The 18,765-nt window shown below is 50.2% G+C and overlaps 1 protein-coding gene and 1 non-coding gene across 4 annotated transcripts; one reads left to right on the top strand and one right to left on the bottom strand.

Annotated features, from left to right (window-relative positions):
* Nucleotides 1–1,136: 1,136 nt before the first annotated feature.
* On the top strand, nucleotides 1,137–14,750 carry LOC149852801 (L-amino-acid oxidase-like). 3 transcript variants are annotated; one of them, XM_090029748.1, is made up of 8 exons: nucleotides 1,137–1,373; nucleotides 4,770–4,940; nucleotides 5,178–6,842; nucleotides 7,306–7,418; nucleotides 8,808–9,009; nucleotides 9,501–9,569; nucleotides 10,426–10,562; nucleotides 11,895–14,750. In XM_090029748.1, the coding sequence occupies exons 3-8, from the start codon at nucleotides 6,582–6,584 to the stop codon at nucleotides 12,766–12,768; spliced, it is 1,656 nt and encodes a 551-aa protein (XP_089885874.1). In that variant the 5' UTR covers nucleotides 1,137–1,373; nucleotides 4,770–4,940; nucleotides 5,178–6,581; the 3' UTR covers nucleotides 12,769–14,750. The 3 variants fall into 3 exon arrangements, with proteins under 3 accessions (XP_089885874.1, XP_089885876.1, XP_089885873.1); XM_090029750.1 differs by having other exon boundaries at nucleotides 1,220–1,373; nucleotides 6,637–6,842; XM_090029747.1 differs by lacking the exon at nucleotides 1,137–1,373 and having other exon boundaries at nucleotides 4,748–4,940; nucleotides 6,637–6,842.
* Nucleotides 14,751–18,679: 3,929 nt separating this feature from the next.
* Nucleotides 18,680–18,765, bottom strand: TRNAY-GUA (transfer RNA tyrosine (anticodon GUA)). The gene is given in 2 exon segments: nucleotides 18,680–18,715; nucleotides 18,729–18,765. It is a non-coding gene; the product is annotated as a tRNA-Tyr (tRNA).

Genomic DNA, 18,765 nt, shown 5'->3' with positions numbered 1-18,765 from the left:
AGGACTTAAAACCAACAGAGCTTTGGAGAGGGAGGATGAGGGAATGAGGAGCTTAGGGTAAACTTGGGAAAGCTAGATGGAGATGCTTGGTCTTTAGGGTATCTTGGCAATAACCTGCACCCTAGTCCTCCTCTCCTGGCTGTAAGCTCTTAACGAGACCGTTAACCAAAACCAGTCTTCTTTCTGTCATTCCCTGCTCACACGTTTACCCAAGGTCTGAGGAGTTCAAGTTTCAGGCAGGCCCATCTCTGCCACCAATGCCAGCTGGAGTCATCACTGTTCTCGGGCTGGGAAGAAATACCCTTGTTAAGGCAATGCCTTCTGCCTTGATCTTGTATCTGTGCTGCCTCTGCTTTGCTTGTTGTCTCAGTGCTACTTGCAGTGGCTTCACTCTTTTAGGAAAATAAATGCCATCTCCACAGAATAACCATTCCCAGCAAGAAACAGATGAATTCCTACTGGCTTTCCCCAGGGTGCCTGTCCTCCACTTCTCCCTGGCATGATGATCCCTCATCCCTGGCCTATTTGAAGCAAATACCCACTCAGCTTGTCTTCTAACTTTATCTTCCACGCTCACCAAGGAAGACCCCGGAAGCAGCAAATGCAGCCAGTTTGGCAGTCATTTTCAGTCCCTCCCCGCCAAAAAAAACCTTGAATTAAGTATTTTGTAGCTATAAAAGCCCAGTAGAGCAACTAGGGAAGGGTAACCAGGGCAGCTGCCCCAGGTGTTAGCTTAGGAGCCAGGGTGGAAAAAACCCACAGCTGGCGAAATTGCACTAGGGGCACATTGACAGCTGGAAGTTACCGTTGTCCCGTGTGTCACAGCACCCCAGGCACTCTGCTGTGTTTTAAGCCTTTGTTAAAAAAAAACCCAAACATTTTCATTCATGAAAACAGAAGGGCGGGGAGAAGGCATTTCCAGTCTTGCAGAACAAGCTACTATGAGATCCGGGTCCCATCTGTACTCCATGTCTCCAGTCATTCCTACGCAGATGCCAGCCCTGACCTGACAATGAAGGGAAAAAGGGGGCATGAGCTGGGGAAAGGAGCATGCTGGGATCTGAAGTTTCTGAACAGCTGGCTGGAAGCCAGAATGGAGCATTGCATGCTGGGGGCCGTAGTTGCTAAGGGTTTGGGTTTCAATGAAGTGAATCCCGCTTCCTACTCAGCTTGTGCCAGGCCATTGTTCGCTGGTTTGTTATCCCAGAAGGAATAACAATCTTCTCCTGAGATTGTCACAGCTGAAATATTCTGGCCATTCTGCAATGATGCTCAGGGCCCCCAGGGACTCATTCAGAAGCTTGTGGCTTGTGCACGTGTGACTGTGGCTGCCCTCCGCTGCCTGTGTGTCAGATACCCTGTACTACGTCCAGGTAAGAGAGAGTGCTCCTTGTCTTGCCTCTGCCGAGAAAGATGAGCTGTGTCTCCATCCCATTGCCGTGGTGACAGTTGTGAATTCCCCAAGTATCTTACATGATCAGTTATGGGTTGGCCCATGAAAAACCTGGTGGCACCAGAGATGGAGCCTGGCATGCCCTTGCCTGTTCTGCGCTGGGGTGATGTAAGATTGGGCATTGTTCACAAGAGGTACCACAGTGACGTGGGAGCTGATCTGATTTTGTTCCCCATTAAAAGGATGGCCGGTCGCCCTGGGAACAGGGGGGATGTTGCATTTGGTGCAGTGACCTTGCCTGGTATTTCAGATGCTACAGATATTGCACCAGTTTCATAGATTTCTTAGACATCAGGGCTGGAAGGGACCTCGGGAGATCATCGAGTCCAGCCCCCTGCCCAAAGGGCAGGAAGTCAGCTGGGGTCAAAGGATCCCAGCAAGGTAAGCATCCAATTTACTCTTGAAGGTGTTCAATGTAGGTGCTTGAACCACCTCCGCTGGCAGGCTGTTCCAGACCTTGGGGGCTCGGACAGGAAAGAAATTCTTCCTTATGTCCAGCCTGAAACGGTCTTGCAGGAGTTTGTGACCGTTCGACCTCGTCATCCCTTGGGGCGCTCTGGTGAACAGACGTCCCCCAGATCCTGGTGGTCACCCCTGATAAACTTATAGGTGGCCATCAGATCACCCCTGTGCCTGCGCTTTTCTAGGCTAAAGAGTCCCGTGGCTCTCAGCCTGTCATCGTAAGATCTGTTTTCCTGACCTCTGATCATGCGCATGGCTCTCCTCTGGACTCTCTCAAGCTTCTCCACATCCTTTTTGAATTGTGGACCCCAAAACTGGACGCAGTACTCCAGCTGCGGCCTCACCAAGGCCGAGTACAAGGGGAGAATGACGTCCCGGGATTTGCTCGAGAAGCATCTATGGATGCAAGCCAGCGTTTTGGTCGCTTTATTAGCTGCAGCATCGCATTGCAGGCTTATGTTCATCTTGTGGTCAATGATGACCCCCAAGTCTCTTTCTTCTGTAGTGCTATCCAACGTAGCACTGCCGAGCCTATAAGGATGCTGCAGGTTTTTCCTCCCAAGGTGGAGAACCTTGCATTTTTTGGTGTTAAACACCATGAGGTTCTCGTCTGCCCATTTGCTGAGCTTGTCCAGGTCAGCCTGGATCACCCGCCTATCTTCTGGCATGGATGCTTTGCCCCAAAGTTTGGTGTCATTGGTGAACTTGGCCAGTCCACTCCTGACTCCAATGTCCACATCATTAATGAAGATGTTGAACAGTATGGGTCTCAGGACAGAGCCTTGAGGGACCCCATTGGTCACAGGGCACCACGATGAGTGACTGCCATCAATCACAACCCTCTGGGTCCGACCACGGAGCCAGTTTCCCAGCCAGCGGATCGTGGTGGAGCCAAGGCCACAACTGGGCAGTTTGGCCAAGAGGTGATCATGGGATACCAGATCAAAAGCTTTTTTGAAGTCAAGATATATGACATCAATCTCTTCTCCCCCATCCAGGTGATAGGTCACCTGGTCATAGAAGGAAATAAGGTTGGTCAAACAAGACCTACCCGCAACAAACCCGTGCTGGCTATCCCTTAGGATGTTAGCCTGGGCCAGTCCATCAAGGATGTTGATGATTAACCCAGAGCCTGAGCCCTGTTTCACCAGTGATCAGGGTCCTTACAGAACCAAGGGAAAGGCGAGCTCGGGGTGGTAATGTATATCCACAAATGTATTTCATAGCCCTGCCTCTTTATGATTGAGACTCAAGAGATGCAGGCACAGCTCACAGCTCTGTCAGTGACTCTCCAGGTGAGCAAGTCATTGCTCTGCCATTTAAAACAGGGGCTAATAAAGCCATCTTTTACAGATGTACGCTTTTGTGTGTCTATGTAGTGCCTGGCCCAACAGGCCCTGATCCCAGCTGGGGCATTTCTGAACTGCTGCCATAACAATGTAAATGTTAATGATAAAGGGTAACAGGGTGGATAAAAATGAATGACTTTTTTAAAATTAAAAAGCCATATTTTTTTATTTAAATCCGATTTTTTTGATTGAATCGTATTTTTGATTCTTTTGTTAAGATGCTTTTTAAAAAAAATAAACCTATATAAACATCATTTTCATTCAAGATATGTTAAAGCTCAAAGATATCATCATGGAATAGGGACTACAACTTCTAATTATATACTATTTGAGACAATACAGTCATATAAACTTTTTAGAAATGTTTTATAAACAGGTCACAACAGACGGTATTAAGGGCCCAACCTTATGATGCTCTTCTATAGGTTAGTAAAGATAAAAGAAAACCACTCTACCCAATGGGACTCAGTGCTCAGTCTAGAACAGTGGTTCCCAAACTCTGACAGATTGCGCACCACCAGTTTAAAATGATACAGCCTTAAGTATCACCAGCAAATGTTTGTCATATAAAGTAATTATTGATCTGTTAACACATACCACTGGCAGGTTGTCTGTGTGCCACTGGTGGTCCGCGTAGCACAGACTGGGAACTCCTGGTCTAGAAGATCCCATTAAGCATCTCTGTGATGCTTAGTTTCAGTTCTCAAACTGTGGGTTTATGTCTCCAGAGAGAACATGTTATCAACAGTATATGGAGATTGAGAGATAACAGACCTGATTAGCCCTCTTAAACGTCTCTCTGCACGTTTGTATACACAGTCAAGCCCTCACCTCTCTCTAAAAGTACAGTTTCAAGAAGTTAAATGACTAGAGGATGCCAAACAACAAGAATGCACTTTTGGTAAAGAAACAATGATTAAATCAAGGCTTCCAGACCAGTGATTTCAATCACGATTTAAATTGATTTAATTTAAACATTTATTTGATTTCAATCAATTTAAATGATGAGTTAAATTGATTTGTTTTAAATCAACCCCATTCTTCAGGATAGCATATGTCTTCAAGTGCTGCGCTGGTGGAATCCACCATCTCTGTTCTTAATATATTTTCCAGCCTCCCCAGAAGCCCTCTGTTGCCAATAAAGTTAACAAGAAAGTCAAACCAGGAAATGTTGCAACCATTTCAGCACCACACAAAGGGTTGGGATCAGGGCCAGGGCCAGGGCCAGGGCCCCATCATGTCAAAAGCTGCACAGAGAGGTGTAGCAAGCTTGCAACCTGAACAACACAGGGAAAGAAGGGAAACACAGAGAGGGAAAGTGACTCCCCATGCTTGCATTGGGGGGCAATCACAGACCCCCTTAATGTAACTCCTAGCTCTTCTTCACCCTCCAGGGTAACCAATCTGAGCACAGGTCCTGTTGCCCTCAGAGATGCCCCTTTCCCAGATGCATTAACTTACATTTTAATCTTTAACCTCTCCCATGGTTTTGCTTCGATTTTCAGCTCTCTTCAGCTCCGCACGGTCACATGGTGCTGTGGGAGTGCACAAAGTCAGGAAAGGGAAGCCAGCAGTGAAGAGAGAAACCATTAGATTTCAGCATGATTTCTGCCTGCAGAGAGTTGTGACACAGTTTGGAGCAAGAGGTGACCCCACTGAACTTGTGGCCATGTTTGGTGAGTAAAGAATTGGACAGGGAGAAAGGGGCCCCGTTCCCCATGGAGCTGGTTCCCCAAAGCAAAAGCTTTGCTTGTGGACAGTGCCCAGGATTTTAAGCAGTATCAGCCTCAGATGAGTAGCTGGCCAAACCTGGTAGCCAGGACAGGGCTGGAAGTCAGGACACCTTGGTTGTGTTCCCAGATCCACCCTGTTGTGTGGCGTTGGGTTGGTCACATCTCCTCTTTACGTTTCAGCTTCACCAGATGTCTTGGAGATCTGTAAGAGAGTTGCGATGATCATTACTGGTTGGACTACTTATGGATTTATAGGTGCTGGACACCCTGGAGCTCTTGGAGAGGACAATCCATTTGCACGAGAGGCACCAAAGAAATACAAGGGATAGAGCATCTCAGTGCCATATTGTGTCAGGTGCCCCACAAACACACAGGAAGAGACAGGCACTAAGTGGGGGCATCTACATGTGCATTTTACTGTAGAGTTGCCTAATTAGCTCTGCAGTAAAGCATCACCATTTCTACGTGTGGCACTAATAGACTGGAGAAGCTAATTAACTCTGCCATAGGCTAGTACTGCCTGGCACAACTACTATCCTACAGCGGAGTTATTTACTCCACCACAGCGCATGTTTAGATAGAGACCGGGGGCTGGCTGGGGCATGAGGGTGCTTCAGTGCAGGGGCTCCCTGCCTGCTAGCCCCATGCTGTAGCACCCTAGTGCCCCAGCCAGCCCCTCCGCAACACAACGAACCAAGTTGGAGCAGCTCCGGGCTGGCAGGCTGACCCCCTGCCACGCGGCCCCCTTGCCAGCCAGCGCTGCTCTGAACCAGGTCAATGTGTTGCAGTCTAGGGCACACATGGAAACACTGCACCTGGGAGCAATAAACTCCGGTGTGAACCTTGCCGGAGTTTATTCAATCACATTCATTGCTCATGCAGATGTGCCCAGTGAGAAACAATCCCTGCTTGAACTGAGACCAGGGCAAATCTCCAACCCGCTTAAATCACTGGTTCTCAACACTTTTAAATTCAAGGCACCCCTCATCAAACTCAAACATCTCTCATGACACTCAAGGCACCCAAGGAAAATACCAACTTTTTCACTCATTTCTTGACTACAGAAGAATAATAGAGCAATTCTTCTGTTGCAAAGAGCTCAGAAAGACCACAACAGGGCAGAATATTTTTGACGTAATGGATTCCTATTTGACATCTTTGATCTTAGCTTGTGAATGACATGTAGGTGTTCAGGCTTATTACATTGCACCCAGCAGCACCCTTTAAAGGATCTCATGGCACCCCAGGGTGCCATGGAGCTCTGGTTGAGAACCACTGACTTAAACAGACAAATGGAGGATTGTTAACAACGTTGTAAACCTGGAGAAATGAGCACTGAGAGATGCAGCAGCTTGCCCCAGGTCACACAAGGAACTTGTGGCAGAGCCTAGTACTGGATTCAGATCTCCTGGGTTCCAGCCCAATGCCTTAGTCACGAGGCCAGCTTGCTAAAACAGTGCTTTACTTTCTCACTGAATGTCTCATGCATTGGCTGAGCAATGGGCAAGTTTCGCAACATTTCCCTAGAGAGATGGTGACCCCCTTCCCTCTGGGGCATCTGAAAGTAGAAAGGTCCCCAGGCAGATGCTGCTGATGTGTGTATGTGTGCGTGTCTCTCTTTCTCTCTCTCTGTCTCTAGTGCTCCTGTTTGTCACGGCCTTCACGGCCATCCAGAGCACACCCACCCCCCTGGAGAGCTGCTTTCAGGACCCAGAATATGAAGAACTCCTGGAGATCGCCCAGAAGGGCTTAGGCAAGGCAGCTAAGCCACAGAAGATCGTGATTGTCGGGGCAGGCATATCCGGGCTGACTGCTGGGAAGGTGCTGCAGGATGCAGGGCACCAGGTGATGTCCCTCAGCTTTGGAGGGGAAGGGAAGATGCCAGGCTGGGGGCACTGGGGATTGGCAGCAGAGGCAGCTGGCTCGGGAGGGCAGGGATGGAGTATGTGGCCATTTTCTTTTGTGGGTTTTGGCATTGATCTGTCTCAGGACTGTGGCTGGCTGGGTGGTAGGGAAGGGGAGGTGGAGCTTTTCTTATCTAGGTGGCACCAGCTGTGGTCTGGCCCCGGGCTTGGGGGGACAAGGAGCAGGAGATGGGACCTTTCCTTTGAAAATCCAAGCCCTGGTCTTTAGCAGCTTCTCATCCAACATCTGTTTTGAGCTCTAAAACCTAAGATGAAAGGAAGGAGATAGTGGAAAGAAATTAGGAATAGCCTCCCATCCTCATACCCGTCAAGAAACTTCATAGGTGGAGGGGCCAGTGCCTCTCCCACCACATGGAGGGTAATGCTTGGGCTGCCCTCCTTAGGTGATGATCCTGGAAGCCAACCGCCGCGTGGGAGGCCGGATCGAGACATACCGGGATCCAGCAGGTGGCTGGTATGTGAACCTGGGGCCCCGACGCTTGCCCTACAGCCACAGGTAGGAGTCATAACCCTGGGCCATGACTTAGGCCGGGGTGGCAAACCTGTGGAACGAATGCCACAAGTGGCACAGGTGGCCTCTGTATGTGGCACAGGGCAGATTGGGGAGGGGACAAGCAGCATGCTGGCAGATAGGGCAGGGAGCAAAAAGCAGAGCAGATCAGGTAAGGGAGAGGGATCACAGTGGCATGTAGGGAGGGTGCAGGACTAATTTGTGGCGCATCTACCAACAGGTTGGCTTCCACGAATTCCAGTGTTTGCCTTTGTCCTCCAAGCAGGTCCTGCTCCCGTGGATGTAAGCCCTGCCTGCACACATGTAGCAGCAGGTGGCTCTGTTCACTGCAGAAGGCAGAGATCTCCTAGACAAAATCATGTGTCCATTGATGCCCAGCCTCAGCTGGGCTATAGTGCACCCATCAGCTCTGCAAAGTGTCTGGAGCTTTGTTCCTTGAGCTGGTGTTTGATTCCTGATTTATAAATGCAGGGGGTCAAGGCAGAGCGGTGGGGACAGTGGCTGAGATTTTGGGGGATATGGTAAAGAAAGACCCGGACCATTTTTCAAGTTGCATTCACAGGCAAGGCAAATGATTACACCTGGCTTACCTCCTGTTTTACTCAGTTCAGCCACTCTCACACACATACACGACTCTGCCGTATATCAGAGAAGTGGATTAATATCAGGGGAGGGAAGTGTGCGTGTCCCAGTGGGACCTTCCCTGCTACCTTTCGAAACTGAAGAGAGACCTGAGTTGGAAGCAGTCCTTTTTTGTCTGAGCCTGGTTCTGGTCCAGGGAGGTAACAGGCTCTTCCAAGAAGAAGTGGGTAATATGGCTTTCTGCTCATGCAAAATTGGGAATATTACAACAACAGCACAGACCTCTGCTGTTTGAGCAGAAGGAAGGACTCCGTCAGGTGGTAGCAATGGAGGATTGTTATCCTATAGTAACTGCTGGAGGAGGCGGGTGCAGCCGGCATCTATTTTTTGGCCAGTTTGTTATACCTAGAAATCTTTGGGCTAGATCCTGTTCTACCTTCCTAGGCACCTGAGTAGGTGCCATCACCTAAATTGCATTCTTATCTGACAACACTTTCTGAGGCCCTGAAACTGGTAATACAAAAGGTAGATGGGTCCTCTTCCTCCTCCTCTTCCTCATTGCCTCTTTGTGACTTAGTTGTATGGCTAAGACAATGGCACGTTGGATGCATTAATGGATTTTCGGGGATAGAGTAAGATCACACTTAGGTGTCTAAGTCTGCTTAGAAACATAATAGGTGGAATGGGGTCTGACCACTTTTCTTCCCTCCTTCATCCTCTTCCCTTCTTTTTCATCCGTCCCTCCCTTTCTTTCATCTGTTCTACCTCCTTTTCTCCTTCTTCCCCACTCAGGATTGTCCGGGAATACATCAAACAATTTGGCCTGAAATTAAACCCATATCCTGATGGGAATGGCAAAGCCTGGTACCTGGTAAACAATGTCCGAGCTAGGGCCAGCGAGGTGGAGAAGAACCCAGACGTCCTGGGCTACGCTGTGAGGCCCTCTGAGCGAGGGAAATCAGCTGTAGAGCTCTACTATCAGGCCTTGAAACATGTAAGCCTTGAGATATTATCAGCTGTGTGTGGGAGTGAGCAAGGTAGGAAGGGGCTGGTGAGAGGTCAGGGAGTTGATATAATGATAAACCACCCTCCTGATTGTCTCCTCCTACCCCTAATAGTTCAGCCTCAGGCCAGACTGGGAGCAGAGCCCAACCAGATGAAAGGCCTTGTGTCCCATTCACTTTAGCCAGCTCCTGCCTCTGGGGTTAGGTCATAGCCGGTGTCACCAGAAGAGAAAAGCCATGTGTCCCAGGCCTCACACTCTGAGCCAGCCAGTGCCCTAGGCATTTGCGCCTAGATGAGAACTGATGTCTCCTGGAGAAGAAAAGCCCCATCTCCCTTCCCCATCCCCCTGACAGTGTGGCCCTAATCTGGGGCTGGGGTGAAACCAGTGCCCCCTGAAAAGGAAAGAAAGGGGGGCTTGTTCTACGCCAGATCATTCCTGGAGCTGCTCTTCAAAAAGTTGTCTCCATTTTCTCTCCCCAGGTGGAGCAGGTGCTGGAGAAGTCCAACTGTAGCCACGTTCTGGAGAAGTATGACTCCTTTTCTCTTGAGGTAGCTAGCTTTTTCCCCAGGGGTCTTCAGAGCGTATACATCAATGGGCCTTTACTTGGGGCGGGAGATGAGGGATGGGGAATGAGCTGCCTCTCTCTGTATGTCTGTGCGGCGCTCAGCACAACGGGGGCCTGATGTCAGCTCTTGGTGATACCAACATACAGGTTATTGCAAGATCTAGAGAAAAGTGATGCAGATAGATGAGGATTTGGAAACATTTTTTCAAAGGAAGATTGAAAAAGATTGGGATCATTCACTTGAGAGAGCAGATGAATAAGAGGGGTTGTGATAAAAGTCTATAATAGACTATAATTTATGGTTGAGGCAAAGAAGATGGATTGGTACCTGGTGCCGCCTGTCTCAGAACAGAGGGCATCTAGTGAAATTTAAAGGTGGCAAATCTGAACAAGGCATGTTATTTTTTAATTTTTTTTACATCCTGTGAGGTTTACCTGTGAAACTCAATGCCACAGGAAGAAGGTGGGGCAGAGACTAATTGATTCATAAAAAGCCAATTTAGTTTTCCCAGCTCATTTCCTCAATGTCACAGGAAGTGTTTGTGATGTGGAAGGTAGCAGGAGTCACAAAGCAACTGGAACATTTATATAGATCATAAAAGGAGTATCCAGAGTTATTATAATTCATCGTCGAAATTCTAGAAAGGGGGTTAAACCTTCTACCCTAGGGTCGAGCCAACTTCTAGGTGTTAGAAACCAGGCTTAGAGGTAATGTGGGAAAGGATTATTTCCACTGCTAATTTCAGGTGCGCTAATTTAAGATCTCTTCCAGAGTTGAGGGCAAGAGATTGGGCTAAGCAAATCCTGCAGGAAATGAATAGGTTCCCCCTCTTTGGCAGGCCTATCTGATCCAAAAGGGCAACCTCAGCCGGGCAGCTGTACAGATGATCGGAGACCTGATGAATCTTGGTGCTGGATTTTCCCGCGGCTTCACAGAATTCCTCCGTGAGGTTTTTCTGTTCACACGGGAAAGGAGGTGAGAAAAGAACTTCATTTTCCAATGTATTCCCGAGACCAGTCCCCAGCTGATCAACACAACACGTGGGGAAAGGGTAGATTATTATCCCCACATTAGAGGGGAGAGAATAGAGGACCAGAGGGGCTGAACCGGCAACATCAGTGGAAGCTGGAGGGTTTTCAGGGGCGCCTGAGCAATCTCAGTGACTTGCCCAGTCACACCAGGACTCAGTTGGGAAGTAAGCCCAGATCTTAGTTGTGGCCTGGACACTCAAAGGCTGGCCTGCCTCTGCAGACAAGGCTGTCATCAGTTAAAAGGACACTCTGGTGAGCTGCTGGGGACAGGAATGCTGACATTTATATGAGACAGGCTGACTCATGGGAAAAAAATCTCCCTCCAGCAGTCACAAGCTTTTCTCAGTATCTGAGCGCTTCCGTAGTCATGCTGAGTTGCATAACAATGGTAGCGTACAGATGGGAAGACTGGGGCACAGAGGACCACATCCTGATCCACTTATTAGGTGCCCGAGTGCAAATCTGTTCCACCCTGCTTGAGCCCTTGAAGAACTGTTAGTACAAAATGTGGATGGGTCTTCATCCTCCCCCTGGCATTTTTGTGGCTTGGTTTTATGGTGATAGCCCCATACCAAAATAGCTGCATGAATGGATCTTCCAGGGCCCAAGCAGGGTGGAGTGGGGTCACACTTCAGCACTAATAGCCAAAGTAGGATCTGGTTTTCAGAGGCTAAGGTAAGTTGTCTTTGACTAACCCGAGTTTTGGGGGCCACCACAGGCATGCACCAAGCACAGGAGAGACATGTAGCAAGCAGGCTGAAGCCTGGAAGCATTCTGATTATTATTTGCTCTCCTTCTGTGCTTAGCTCTGATTATGGTCAATGGACACAGAAAATAAGATTTCAAAAGACCAGAAATCAGGCGATATCAGACTTCCTGTGTTTGTGCCTTCAGCCTGACATAAGAGTGGGGCTCAGTGGGCAAAATAGAAGCTTACCCTTGGTTCTGAGAACAGCTGGGGGCTAAGACATCTTCCAGGGACAGAGCCAGGGGTTAAGATCAAGTTTTTTTCAGTGTAGATGCTCCAAGTGGCCCTGGGGAGCTGTGTAGACATGCACTAAGTGACTTGCCCAGGGTCACACAGAAAGTCTGTGGCAGAGCATGGAAATGAAGTTGTACCTTAACCCTAATCACAACCTTGCTCTGTAGCCCCGGTGGGTGGGAGGTAGGCAGAAGATAGGAGGTTGGGGGCCAGGCAGGCAACTTCATCTGTCTCCCCAGCTCCAGACTGGCTCTCTAACCACTGGGTTACCCTGTGCTCTCCTGCTCGTTCCAGGTTTGATGAGATTTCTGGGGGCTTTGATGCGCTGCCCAGTGCTTTCCAACAAGCCCTGGGGGGCGTCGTGCTCCTGAACTCCACTGTACTCCAGATCCAGAGGGAAGAGGATGTTGTCCAAGTACTCTACCACCCCGGGGACACCGCCACCCCTCCCATGAGTCTGACAGCTGACTATGCCATTGTCACTGCCACGGCAGAAACCACCCGGCTCATCAGCTTCCACCCTCCCCTGTCCCCAGCCAAGACCTTGGCCCTGCGCTCTCTACGCTCCACTGGGGCCACGAAGGTGGGCCTGGCCTGCACCAAGAAGTTCTGGGAGGAGGAGGGGATCTGCGGTGGGACCTCCATCAGTGACCTCCTCTCTCGGATTACCACGTACCCCAGCCACAACTTCTCCCGTGGGCTGGGTGTGACTCTGGGCTCACAGACCTATGGGGATGACGCCCAGTTCTTTGACTCTCTTAGCCCAAAGAAAGCTGTGGAGCTGGTGTTGGGGGACCTGGCTGCCATCCACCAGCGGCCAGTGGAGGAGCTGAGACGCCTGTGCCCCCACTGGGTGGTCAAGAAGTGGGGGCTGGACCCATACTCCATGGGGGCCTTCACCCTCTTCCACCCGTTTCAGCTGGGAGAACATGCCCAGGCCCTGTGGCAGAGGGAGGGGCGAGTCCACTTTGCTGGGGAGCACACAGCTCTGCCCCATGGCTGGATTGATACGGCCATGAAGTCTGGACTGAGGGCGGCCAGGGATGTGCATATTGCAGGAGAGCAAGTGGCTATGTTGGGAGACTGCCCTCTATGTGGGAATCCCTCTAGGACACAGGGGGCCTCTGATTGTCACTTGAATATGCTGGATCCATCATGTTGGCACTGATGTGGTCTGTGTCACGAGAGGCTCAACGTCAGTGCGGCACGGTCCTGACAGAACCACTAGACCCTGCTTCCTTTCCAGAGCTGAGTACAGACCCAAGAGGCATTTTTACATATGCAAGCACTGCAGTGCCCTGCATTGCTTGCAGTTGTATAAGCAGCAAAATGCGCATCAGTGCTGAAAAAACGGCAGCGGCACACTTTTGAACTAACACGCATAGAAGGTGCTTTAGTTCAAAAGGGGTGTAGGTTGTAGCCATGTTGGTCTAAGGACATAGGCAGACAAGGGTCTTTGGGTGAATCCAATATCTTTTATTAGATCAACTTAAGATAGCGGATTCACCCAAAGAACTGTGCCTGCCGTAGTTCAAAAGCGCACTGCTGCCATTTTCTGCGCGCTAATGCACATTTCGCCGCTTATACAACGGCATGGGGCACAGTGGGGTGTGTGCTAGGTCATGTGTGGAGCAGACTCGCTTAATCAAGTCTGCTTCAAAATGGTTGATCTCCAGCATGGTGCAGGATGAAAAAGTATGTGTATAAATGCCCGAGATGTCCTGATTCCCAGCCCTGCGTCACCAGCTCACTAGACACGGAGGCCTTGAATCTCCGCTGCATTCTTCTTGCTGTCACTGCTAGGTCATGAATTAATTGGGATGTTAAATATCCCTCTGGCATGGCTGCTGCCAACAGCCCGTAACTGCCCTGTGGGGAAAAGAGGTTTCCTCAGGCTGGATCTCCTGCTTGGCTGCTTCCTTTCTGAATCCAGCTGTATTTGCAGCTCTGGGAAGGGAATAGGGCCCTGTGGGCTTGAGTGGAGCTGTGGTGGGAGGTAGCATCCAGGACTCCTGGGTTATGTCCCCAGCTCTAGGAGGGGAATGGGGTCTGGTGGATTAGAGCAGGGATTTCTGAGAGCCAGGACTCCTGGTTTCCATTCCCATACCTGACCCTTAACTTACCCATCACAATAGCTCCTCCCTTCTTCCTCATCAAATGATAGAAGTCCTCAGATTGAAAGGTCCAGTTGAAGCTGAGGAGCTGGCATTATTAAGCAGCATTTTTTTTAGCCTGTTTTTTTTAAAATTTCATGTATTGGGCCAAATCAGTTCTGAATGCTGTTAACTGAGCTCTGCTCCGTCATTCAAGCCTGTATGAAACTACCACCAGCGAGTATCCTCCTTCCCAGACTCATCAGCCTGGGGCTTCAGATACTCCCAAATCCTGGGTGAAGCCCCAGACCTGGAGGCCATGGAGTTCAGATCCCCCTAGTCTCGCTTCCCCCTAGCCAAAAGGCCAAAGGAGCAGGCTAGAGGGAGAGCCCGAGAGCAATCCCCCACCACCATAAATTGTGTAGCCCAGATCCTGGCACTGGAGGTCTGTGCTCTTGCAGGTACAGCCTGCCAGTACTGCAAGGGACAGGGCTTGACCCTCTAACTACACCGAATCACTCAAAGCTGAGGAGAAGGGGATCTCCCCGCTGGTTAAGCAAAACCACCTGGGCCGAAACCTTCATCTTAGTATCTCCCCTGCCTGTGTCCTGTACGTGTGGCTAGGGTGTGAGGCATGTTGTCCTATTGAAAGTGAAGCTAAAAAAAGGCTTGTTTTACAGCCAGCTCAGCGACACAACACGAGGCAGGCACAAGGCTCGGTCAGTCCGGTTCCACCAGGATCTGACAGGTTTCCTTTCCTTATGTAAGACAGTGCCTCTGGGGAAGGGCCCCGGAGCAAAACAAGCATCTTCTGAAATGCCACAGTAAAGGAGCCAAATGGCTTCATGCCCATTGCTTCATTGCAGAAACTTGGAATGATTTACATACCTTGAGGATCTCTCACTACTGCGTGCATTATTGGGCACTGAGACCAAAATAAGGAACTCCATTAGCACTTTTGGCTTTGTCCATATCCTGTCTGAGACCCCATCAAGCCAGGGAGTCAGGGTTGCCCTGTTGTTCTGTGCAGAAAACTGGTAATAAAGGGATTATGGTTTTAAAATGTTGATGAATCAGGTGCATTTTCCCACCAAAAATATCACCTGTTGCAAGGATGCTTTGACCAACTTTGGAGGGCCAGTAATGTCAGAGCGGTGAGGCAGTGGAACGGGCTGCCTAGGGGAGTTGTGGGATCTCTTCCACTGGAGTTTCTTAAAAAGTTGGGCAGGCGTTGGCTGGGGATGATTTAGGGGCAGGGGGCTTGACAGGGGTGGCCAACCTACAGTAGGGGTGCCAACAATGGCACGGGCAGTCTGTGTGTGTGGTATGTAGTAGATCAGGGAGGGGATGGTGTCAGATGGGGAAGGGAGCAGAAGGTAAAGCCGCAAATCCAGCAGGGAGCATAGAGAAGGAAGCATAAGGCAGAGCCAAAGAGCAGGCAGGAGAAGGGGATATGAAGGGTGCTTGTGGAAAGCAGGCTGCTTTGTGGCACGCCTGCCAAAAATGTTGCCCCCCCACCCCGCTACACTGCCCCCGCTTACAACCTCTAAGAACAATTCCAAGAGCACTAGATGTTTAATGAGTCCAGCCTGTAGGATCTGACTGGGAATACGTTTCCTGTATCCCAATACCAAACTGGGGAACTGTGGAAGTACATCTGCCTGTTCTGATCTGTCCCTGGCTTTCGTGATATGGGAGATAGCAGTTAAGCAATGCAAACAGGCTGTGGGTTGCAGGAGGTAGGGTGGGGGGTGGGGAAAACTTGGCAAGGGGTCCCCAGAACTGGCAGGAAAGCAACACACCCATCTGGAAGTGGCTCTGTTTGTTTCCCTGGTGCAGCACCACCGAAATGGAGCAGGAATCCAAGGTATGCCCTGGAGGGGAAATAGCAATGTGAGGCTGGGACATCCTGTACCAGGCTCTGCCACATTGTTCCCTTCAGGACTAACCCATCAATCAGTGCCAGCAACACGTCGCCCTTCCTACCTCCATGGCTGAGGCTCCATGCTGGGGACATGGCAGGGAGGTGGGGAGGAAGGGCTGAGAAATAGCAGAGGGCCCCTTTCCCCACAAATAGTGCCCACTGGTTGGGGGCACAAGCTAGGTTGGGGATCCACTGGATCTTTGTGCCATGCCAGCCGGGGGTAAGGGTATGGCCCGCCCCACATGGCATTACTTCCTGGAGTTCCCTGGTGATCCAGGCACAAGACTGGGAGTCGGGGCCAGATGACTTTGAACGCTATCTCTGGAGCTGAGTTGTGAGTGCAGCACTTCCTGCATCGCTGGTGCCTCAGTTTCTCTACCTGTAATTTGGGGCTATAAATATCTTCCTGCAGTGCTAGGCGAAGGGGAGCCTTCATGTGAGAAGGTGGAGGATGCCAGGGGATGGTCTGTAGAGGTCATGGGCAACAGGGAAGGGCTGAGCTCTTTTATACTGCAATATAGGATGTAAAGGAGTCTGAAAAGGGTGCGCGTGTGGGTGTGTGTGTGGGAATGTTGGTTTCACATATGCGCATGGTCTGTGTGTGCCTCATTCTTGTGTGTATGTGTTGTGTATGTGCTTGTGGCACTGTTTGCGTCTCTGTGTCCTTTGTGTGTGTCTGTCATGTGTGCCTTTATTACTTGTGTAGCCCATGAGTTATTTTGCCCGTCTTTTCCATGTGTATATCAGTTGTTTTTTCTTACTGTATCTCTTTGACAGTATCTTGCATGTGTGCATGTGTGTTGCTTCTGTATGAGTGTGTATGCATGTCCACCTGTGTCTTCTGCAGTGTGTGTATGCATGTTGCTGATTTTGTCTGTGTCTTTGTGCCCCTGCCTTGTGCGTGTGTGTTTCTGTGCCTCAGACGTGTAAATTATTTGTGTATGTGTGTCTCTGTGTCTCGTTTCATGCACGTGTGCAAGCCTGTACATGTATGTGTGTCTCTGTCTCTTGTTTTCTGCATGTGTGCATGTCTGTGCATTTCTGTGTAAGCACATGTGTGTTTCTCATTTTGTGTGTGTGTGTGTGTCCCTGGGTTGTGTGTGGCTTTTCTCTTTCTCAGATATGGGTGTATTGCTGTGTCTCTGTTATGTCCTTACCCCAATACCCCTCCACTGTGTGCTGTTTGTGGGCATGTGTCTGTTCATTCCTGTGTTTTGATGAGCCTCCTTGTGTGTTTGTATGCCCATGTCTGCATGTGAGTGTGTTATAGTGCGGGTGTGTATTGCTGAATTTCTGGGGTCTATGAGCCCCATCTCAGGGTGACACACTGTCACCTAGCTTGTGTGTGCGTGGATCTGTGTCCCTGTATGTGTCAGAGCAGCCATGACAGGGTGTGCCACTGCCTCTATTTATGTGTGTGAAGGTATGAAAGAGCGTTCATGTGAACACTGACACATACAGACAACACCTGCACACTGATCCGCACAAAGAGAGCACCACAGAGTGACCCACAGAAGCAGTAGCACACACAGAGACATCCATGTATGTACACACAGAAACAGGGATGTGCAGTGATACACAGAGAGATGGCAACCCATGTGTAAACTGAGAGATGGCATGTCACAAACTGACACACACGCACCTACAGATAGCAACACGCTCAGTCACCAATGCACACAATACCCTATACAAGAACACACAACACAGAGACAGCAGTGGGAAACCGCACAAACACACGCAGAAGCAGCAACCCAGTCACACACAAACACAGCAACTCACAGGCAAACCACCAAAGATGAGATCACAGTGATGCACACATAGGCTTACAGACAACAACACACACATGCACACTGACACTCAGCCAAAGGCAGCAACATACTCATGTCCTAACACGTGCAGTTAGCATTAAGCAAGTAGACACCCACACAGGCAGAAACACCACACAACAATACACAGAGAAATGGCAAAACAGTGTAAACTGACAGAGATGGCATCACACAAAAGGGCACCCCCCCACCTACACAACACACACACTGACAAAGAGACAGCAAGGTACTTGTACATTCATGTGCACAGATGGCACTATGCAGACATGTGCACACAGAGCAATGCAGATAGTGGTGCACACCTTGACATAGGCATAGTCATACACAAAACCATGCACACACACACACACACACACACACACAGAGAAACAGGAGACAGCAACACACGTGCAGACCTACAGAAAGAGATGGCACCATACAAACTAACACACGGGGCAGTACATGTTACACCCTGCCGAACGCACACACGCAGAGCAAATGCGTGTGCAGAGACAATCGCACAAATGCGCGTGCAGAGAGACAATCACACAAATTGACCCTCACCCACACACAGGTGACAACCCTCACATACGCCCTCACACATGGACACACGCAGGAACACGCACTGGTATACACAGCAAAACACACACAGAGAGGTAGCAGCCCTGGTGTGGTCACTTCTGGGGGGGGTCACTGCCGGGGGGGGGGGTGGCAGGGAGGGGATCACTGGCTGTGTGTGTGTGTGTGTGTGTGTGTGTGTGTGGGTCACAGCTGGGGTGTGCGTGGGGATGGTCACTAACGTGTGTGTGCGCATAGGGGGTGACTCCTAGCTGTGTGTGGGGGTCATGGAGGGGGAGTGTGTGTGTGTGTGGGGGGGGGTCACTCCTGGTCTGTGTTTGCCACTGCTGGGTGTGTGCATGTGTGTATGACTGCTAGTACGCGTGGGTGTGTGCGGGTCACTGCCGGTGTGTGCGCGGGGGGGGGTCCACTGGCTACGTGCGTGGGTCACCGCCGGGGGAGTGTACGTGTGTGGGTCACCGATGGTGTGTGCATGTGGGTGTGTGTGTGTGTGCAAGTGGGTCACAGCTGGGGTGTGTGTGGGGGGGTGGTCTTTAGCGGGGGTGTGTCGGGGGCTAACTGACAATCTGTGCGTGCGTGCGTGCCTGCGGTGTGTATATGTGTGTGGGGGGGTCAGTAACGCTGCGTGTGTCCCACCCCCGCAGAATCGGGGGGAAGTGGGAAAAAAAAACAAGGGCGTCCTTCGAGCCGGAATCGAACCAGCGACCTAAGGATGTCTCCGTGCCCGCTACAGTCCTCCGCTCTACCAGCTGAGCTATCGAAGG

The sequence above is a fragment of the Crocodylus siamensis genome, chromosome 15, assembly GCF_052110815.1.
Source record: "Crocodylus siamensis isolate JL-2025a chromosome 15, ASM5211081v1, whole genome shotgun sequence".
In the NCBI taxonomy this organism is placed as follows: domain Eukaryota; kingdom Metazoa; phylum Chordata; order Crocodylia; family Crocodylidae; genus Crocodylus; species Crocodylus siamensis.
This window is presented reverse-complemented; position numbering and strand designations above follow the sequence as displayed.